The sequence below is a fragment of the Ptychodera flava genome, chromosome 14, assembly GCF_041260155.1.
Source record: "Ptychodera flava strain L36383 chromosome 14, AS_Pfla_20210202, whole genome shotgun sequence".
Lineage (NCBI taxonomy): Eukaryota > Metazoa > Hemichordata > Enteropneusta > Ptychoderidae > Ptychodera > Ptychodera flava.
The window spans coordinates 30525360-30533182 of NC_091941.1; the positions used below are offsets into that span (position 1 = coordinate 30525360).

A 7823-nucleotide genomic window follows, 5' to 3' on the forward strand; every position below is an offset into this window, starting at 1 on the left:
AAGGGAGACACCAACCAAGCACAAGACTCAAGGGTTCCTGTATTACCAGTTAAATGAACAATGATGTGATTACACAGACTTTAGCTGTCGTTATAACTAATTCTCTGTTGCTCCTAAAGGCAAACCAAAGACCGGTTATTGTGTCAAGGTGCCCATTTTCAGATAAAGTCACGATCAGTTTACTGTGTGAAGTGTCTATCATCAAAGCTTACTGGTGTTAAAGATATCATTTTGATCATCTTGCAGATCTGGAACCTTCTTCCTGTCAAACACTGATAAGCCAGTCACCCAAGACCTGTTGGCCTTTCTCAGAATCTTCTCTATGAATGAAGGTGAGAGAGAAAAATATCGTTGGCAATGTCTTGTAGAGAAAGTAAAAACTGGACCAAATTGCGGATTTCCATAACCTAAAGCTTTGTATTTACTGCATTATTTTACGTAAAATGAAAGACATTTAATAGATAAATGTTTACTGTGTTTGCAACATTGATGCAAGAGACAACAAAGCATGTCTCTAGAAAAAGATAATGATGAATATATCAACGTTGTATCAGTTTTGCAAGCTCTTCGCTCAGGTATATGAGCAAATGTCATGGTCAAAGTGTACCCAACATAAACAGCAAGTTTCAGTCAAAAGATTTTAACAAGGACAATCTTCCTTTGAGTAAAATCATTATTTGATAAATATATCTCAATCATACACACGGAAGACTCAGTCACCAAAAATTATTTGTATTTTTGATTTGATTTGTATTACTTTTTGGACTTCTACAGATGAGCTGAAAACCAGATTGGTATCGCCAAATGTTTCAAAGTTACGATCACTGTACAATGCTGACTCTATCGTGAGCATTGAGAATGAAACCAAGGTGTGGACCTTCCTGGATGCAAGACTCAACCTTCTATTGAAGATGTATAAGTCGACCATTCAGGTAGAGTCATGAAAGAAATCTTGCAAAATCTGGAGGGGGTGGTATGGTGGTGGTGGTGAGGGGGGGGGGGGGACAATCCATGAAAGAGGATTAGCAATAAATTTTTGTCTGAGAAATGTTCACCGTAACAGAGACATTCTGCTTGGATCAACTGATTGAACTTCCATGAAAGAGACACATCTTGATGTGAACCCACATTATGTCTACTGATATTAAACCTCAGACAGAGTAATGACTCTACACAACATAGGGTGTTCTCATAAAGCATGCTTTCTATGATTGTTATATGTTTCATGTTGTATAAAAAAGTAATTACACAGAGTGTTGCATCGCAGTACCAGTAATAACATCAGATCAGATGTTAAGAATACTGAAATTAATAATACCTGGTAGTGTGTATTTCAGAACTTCTGTGGCAAGTGAGGAAATTATAACACACCAAATAATTATGTTCTGTACTTCATCGTCAAATATCATAGGCACTAAAATGCACGGTCATTGAAGCAGCGTTAATTTCAGGTTTGAGAGTTATGCTGTTCACTGTCAGTGAATTACTCTTTTATGTTTTGTTTCTGTGCAGGAAGATGAAGCCATCCTGGAGAAGGGTGATCTAACTGATCACGCCAGGCTCATCATTCAATTAAAGCTGACAGAAAAGAAAATCCTACAGAAGGCAAAGGATTATGGGAACCTGAGGAAAGAGGCAGCAACTCAGAACAAACTGGAAATCATACAGGAGGAGGAAGAGGAGGAGGAAGACTCCGGTGTTGCCAAGCAACAGGTGAATGGCGTTGTGGAAGTTGCAGGTGCTGATGAGGGCGCTGTCAGAGATGGTGTGGAAGAGACAGCTAAGAGTGACGACAAATCAACAGAGGTGAGATCGTTGCAAACAAACCACGATGGCGCACTTGCTGAAGACACCAAAGAAGAACCAAATGCTGGGAACGATCGCCCAGCCAGAGGTGTCCAGTCTACAGAATCTTCTAATGGAGATGCAGTGAAGATAGACTTTACCGACATAGACTATAACTGCCAGGAACCATTGGAAACACAGCTGAATGAGGCTGCCGATGATGTGCAAGATGGAACACAAGAACTTGGAACCAAGCAACAGAAATCTGCCCAAGGCACAGGAAACAGTGATGCTGAGATTCCTCAAGTAATGAATGGAACAACTGACAGTTCCACCGGTATTACCAAATGTGGTGAAGAGACTCCACCTCTTGATATGGACAACAATAGCAATGTGTCATCAGTTGAGGTGACTAAATACAGCCTAGAGGTTACTCAGCAAGACAATAATGGGAACTGAACCTCCCTGAACTAGTAAAATCTTTTCAGGTGCCTGTCAATAAACAGAATATTACAAATTGTTGGATCATGCTCCACATTACAACTTACAAAACTTACAAATTATTGGTCATAGACTAGATAAAAATTGAGCAAAAATGTATCAAAATTTTTACATTCAGAACAAAATAATGCTATTCAGAGATTATGCTGCTGAAACTCTGATAAATATTTCATGGACGACTTCCAGGAACTTTGAAATAGGTTGGATGTTGACAGAATGCAGCCAATTTATGCAATCCTTACAAACTCCAGTGAACAAATTCTTCCTGCAGACTTTTGCTTTTCAAATCTTTCTAAAAGAGCTCTTTGACCTAAAGAAACTAAAGTTTCCATTCAGTAGTCAGGATATTGACCCTATTTTGTTTCTGAGAAATGATTGACTTATCGGACTTTGTCAGCCAGGTCCTCTGGAGAATTTCTCATTCAAAATATTTTGACAATTTCTGTAGCGTAGTTGTGCATGTCTTTTAGTTTCTTATTGGGATATTCAAAGTGTCAAGGATCAAGTTCAAATGTTTCAGTGAGCAGTTTGCTGCATCTTTTCTTATTGGAAAAATATTCTGTTCATTTATATAATGACATTGGAATCATTATCATTGATCTGGGCAAGTTTTTTTCTGTCAGCATTTTGTGTTTTACGTTTGAAAGCAAGCTGCCAGGAAATTGCAATTCCCAGTTTAAGCCTGAAATCATGAGAAAGGGTCATGATATCAAAGGGTACTTAATAAGTTTGTTTGTTTGTTGTTCGTAACTGCCACAGTTATTCTGAATTGTGAATTTTGTAGAATTTGTTGGATCAGTTGAAACTTGTTGGCTGACATCAGAACTGGTTAACTAGCTGTACCGAAGGTTCATCATTGGCCGAGCATAGAAGTAAGGAGGCCTATTCAGAAATTGCAGGCCCATGTGGAACTACCGTGTTGGCTTTAGACTGATGAAGAATTTTTGGTTGTCATTGGTGAACTAAATGGACCGATGCAAATTGTCCAGTCTGAAATAGAACCCCCAACCTCCCACCCAAAACACACACACACACACACACACACACACACACACACAAGAATTGGTAAGTCAGTCTGGCAGCCAGTTTGCTAGACCTTAAGCTGAAAGGTAATATGGCAACATCAGTCATGACTGGGTAAGTGTGTCAGCCACATCTCATTTTATTAGGGTGTGAAGTGTATAAGCACTTTCTTTTTGGGAATGGGCAAGATTACCAAAGCACACCAATTTCTTGTAGTATACTTGACGAAGCTTTCTAGGAAAGGTTCTATGGACATTTCAATATTTCCTTTTCCAGGAAGAAACTTAACCTTGAGAAATGTTTTCTGATGTTTAGTATAATGTTAGTGAGACCCATTCTCTTTTTAGTTGTGGTAAATTCTTGTCAGAATACACATGTGAATGATTGCAAAATAAATCCGTGAAAACTGCACGGATGTCTTTCAATTTTAATTTGAAATTTTCTCTGAAATAATGTTTATTATTTCTTGAGTATTGTTCTTTATTTGTTGTTTTCTTCAAGGTTCATATTTTTATCAAAAAGTATCCCTCAACTGGTAATACTGTAATTTTTACTTTGTGTTTGTAAATTTGTTGTCAAATTTTTTACTTCTCCTCCTCGCAATGGATTTGTATATATTTTTTATTATTTTAACACCAAGGGTGTAGTTTTTATGCAAAGATTTATTTCGAATCAAGGTGTGATATTTCATTTTCATCTTTTGTTTGTTCATCACATTACCTTCGATGTAAAATTTAAGTTTGAATGCAAAATTTGAAAGGTTCATTTCTGTTGAGATGAGAGTCTAGCAATCGTATCTTCTGCTTCCACATTTCTTTCTCTTGTAAAGGTCTCAATTTTCGTAGAAGGACTTGTGTCAGATAAGTTTTGTTATTGGATGGTATACATTGCCACGGTACTGTGGCATAATTTTTGGTTGAAATTTCTTATATATTCAGACTTCTGAGTCTCCCATTTCTGTATTTCTGTACTGTACCTAAAGCTTGTGGAACAAAAAAAAGAAATTAATTTCCATTATTGAATCTTCTTTAAAGCAGACACCTTGAGAACTGAGGTTTTCGATGGAAGACTGCCCTAGCCCAGTCCAGTCTGGTCTGATCTCATCTAAGTACAGTACCAGTGGTTTTGGGAAAGTAATGTTTGAGGTACATGTATTCTCTTTGTCAATGGAAAGATTTATCTTTGTATATACTTGCTTTGTCTTCATAGCACTATGAGTGGTACTGTGTGTTCAAGAAATGCCTGATATTTCTGACACTGACACAGAATTCCTTAGCTCTGTTGTCTGTTGATCTCCATGGTAATTTGTTGGTCTCCATGGTAATTGCACAGATGAGACAAAAGAATTAATAACACAAGTCATGATTGTTTATCTTATATCATAAGACTGGCTTTCACTGCTCTAAAGCTCACTGAATTTCAAAACGAACAACTTTTGTAATATCACAGCTTTGGTTATTCACAGCTGGACTTTACTGAAAACTTGTGTTAATCTCTGCAGAAGTTTCATACACCAATGTACTGGCAAATTTTGTTAGTCAGTTTTATGTGAAGTGTGTATGCAAGTGAACTTGATACTATATCATCATGTTTGTATCAGCGACAACTTTGGTAAACTAACTTTTTACAATATGTCAGAATTTTTTTCTGTTTATATTCTCAACTTCACTTGCTTGGTGTACTCGGTAGAGCATGTTGAAATACTGAGTATTTGGCTAGTCAACACATATGCTGTGCATGTGTGCACATGTGGTTGACACACAGTATCGACAACTGAAGCCAAGATAGAAATTTATGTGTCAACAATAATCTTGAGTTACATGCAAGCTGTGTTCACAAGAGGAAAACAGGCTATTTCCACATGCTGTTGACCAAGAATCATTATATGGTTTATGTGTAGAACTAAAATATTGAAGAAAAGTAGTGAGAGATTCGATTACATGAATTCAATTCAATGTGACCTGGAATGGAATGTTTTATGTGGATTTATCTATAATGTATGTAAGACACATCATATCAGGTGATTTTTGAATGTTTACTGTAACGTATTGTAGGCATGTTAGCCTTGAGATATTTGCCACTGTTGGTGGTTTTCAAATTTACAATTTCTTCCTGCACAGCCAGGGTTTCAAAATGTACATTCCAGGGGATGCATCAATGCATGGAATTACTAATCAATACCTTGTGATGATGTAGACGACAGACTTCACTAAAATATAAACATAAGGCTACAAAAGCACCTTGCAATAAGTTTATGTACTGTAGAATGGTCTTGGCCTGTCGCTCCTTGTAGATAGACTTCCTAAATATCTGTGCTTGAAGCTGATGTACTCTATACTGTGAACACTGAACACTGACCAAGTCACTTCATTGCCATGTGATGATGCAATGCCTTGCCTTTCACCAATGTTATACATCTTGCCAACCCTTCTAAACTCTGCAGGAAGTTTAACAATGGAGTCAATACCGCCATGTGTAAAGTTACACGAGCTATCCCATCATAACCAATGCACTTTCTTTTACTCATCATGCCACAGTATAAGTTACTTTATCTATCATTCATATGTGTCTGACCTATCTTTTCCTTCATCAGAATTTCTGTTTCTAAAAGTTCTGATCACAACAGATATGTAAATTCTACCACAGAAAATCAACATAATGTATGCATATTTTCCCACCTCATATCATAATGATAAAACACATATCATGATGAAATAAGTTGCAGTGCTGGGAACCAAACAAACCTCATGATCTGAACAAGATGTGTACCAACATTCTAATGCAAATATCAAAATCATCAAATTTTTTTGAACACTTTTGTATAAGTCTCTGTAAATCACATTCTTACTCTAATATTCTTTATCTACCTCATACATAACATTTATGATCATTCCAAATCATTACACTTGACAATATTATAAACTACCACTCCCTCACACACCATGCCCAATTTGTCCTAAATCAATCCTACCATATCCCACTATGCACACAAAACTCTCATCTGCATGGTTACACCTATCACTTGTCTAGCCAACCAAACCATGCATTTCTGTACATTCCAATAAACATCACTCTCCCCTACCATTCCCACAAGTCACAAACTCCTATTCCAGTGAATGACCCAAATCTTAGCAGTCATCAATGAAATCTGAGCAGGGATCAATCTAATCTTAGCAGGGATCAGTCTAATCTGAGCAGGGATCGTCTTTCCTGTTAATACCTGTATCTCCAATAACATAGCTAATTTACAGTCCCCCACCTGGCGAAGGGACAGTGGCTACTCAGAAGACTTGCATGATCTTGTCAGAATATGAAATTTATATTTACATATCAATTTTACATTCAATCTCAAATTTTAGTCACAAGGCATATCTTGTAGCTTTGAATATATTTTACCAACCTGAAGTTATGGTATAATTCTTTGGATCTTGGTGGTTTTCAACAAGTTTGATTTGTAAATTCTGAATGCATTTTTTACACTTGTCTCAAAAGTACATCTCTATATTTCTGGTGTGGTATAGAAAATGATATCTGTAACTACACTTGTACCTTGATTTCTCTTAAAGTAAAGAGTGTATCGAGCTTCTATGTTTGTAATTGATTTTTGAGAATTCTGTCAACATTTTTTCTGAAAATTTTGTGTAATGTGATTTTTTTTACCTTTTCTCAAAGAAGTTGGGCTTTATTCCAGGTGAGTATTGATTTTTCATCACAGAACACATGAAAGACACTGGAAAGCTCACACTTATAGAAAATGGATATTATTTGAAAAGAATTTCAGATGTAAATATTTGACATAGAGAATTCATTTCACTGTCATCAGCAGTTTTGTATCCACAAACTTTTTTTCCAGAAACTGGGAATTTTGTTCTATCATGACCTCTCTTTTAACCCCTTGACTACCACAATATAGTAAAATTTTCCAGCATATATAATACCAATAAATCATTATACGGTACTGGAAATTTCCAGCAGCCAAAATGCAGGTTGTGAAGGGGTTAATTGGTGCCTTGAGTTGAAGATCAAAATCATCATGACATGTAGGAAAGAGCTTTACCTTGGTGCAAATATGTAGATTTCCTTTCGTTGGGCAGAATGAACAAAGCAAAATTTTCACATATTCAGTATCAAACTTTTTACACAGACCTGATCCTCTTGAGCAAAAATAACATGTCAATAAGCACATGTTGTGGTTTGAAGGGAAAATTTTAAGCTCTACTCAGCAAAAAAGAACAAAAAGTACAAGAATTGACCAGTCTTTTTATTTTCTGCCAATTGGGACAAAAAAGTAACGAGGGATATTTTTACAACTGCCCCAATATGTAGATGGCTGATATTTGCAAGAGTCTGTGCCTTTGTAATAGTGCAGTTTTTGTGGATTTGACCAAAAATCAATAAAAGCTATGATAAACTGGATGAGTGTAAATTTTTTTCGTTAAATCATTTGAAATCAACTGAATATAAAACAAGAATGGTTGCTCTTGGCAATTTTCTGCTAGATTATCTGGTTGGTT

The 7823-nt window shown here is 36.3% G+C and overlaps 2 protein-coding genes across 2 annotated transcripts in view; both read left to right on the plus strand.

Annotated features, from left to right (window-relative positions):
• The window catches only part of LOC139150124 (actin-histidine N-methyltransferase-like), a 17720-nt gene extending 9995 nt beyond the window's left edge, over nucleotides 1-7725 (plus strand). The window contains exons 12-14 of the mRNA XM_070722295.1: nucleotides 247-332; nucleotides 775-932; nucleotides 1513-7725. Of these exons, the coding sequence (XP_070578396.1) occupies nucleotides 247-332; nucleotides 775-932; nucleotides 1513-2244 (976 nt within the window). The 3' untranslated portion in view covers nucleotides 2245-7725. The remainder of the gene's footprint in view (nucleotides 1-246; nucleotides 333-774; nucleotides 933-1512) is intronic.
• Nucleotides 1-7823, plus strand: part of LOC139150144 (small ribosomal subunit protein uS12m-like) — a 629842-nt gene that overhangs the window by 169220 nt on the left and 452799 nt on the right. The gene's annotated exons all lie outside the window — the stretch shown is intronic.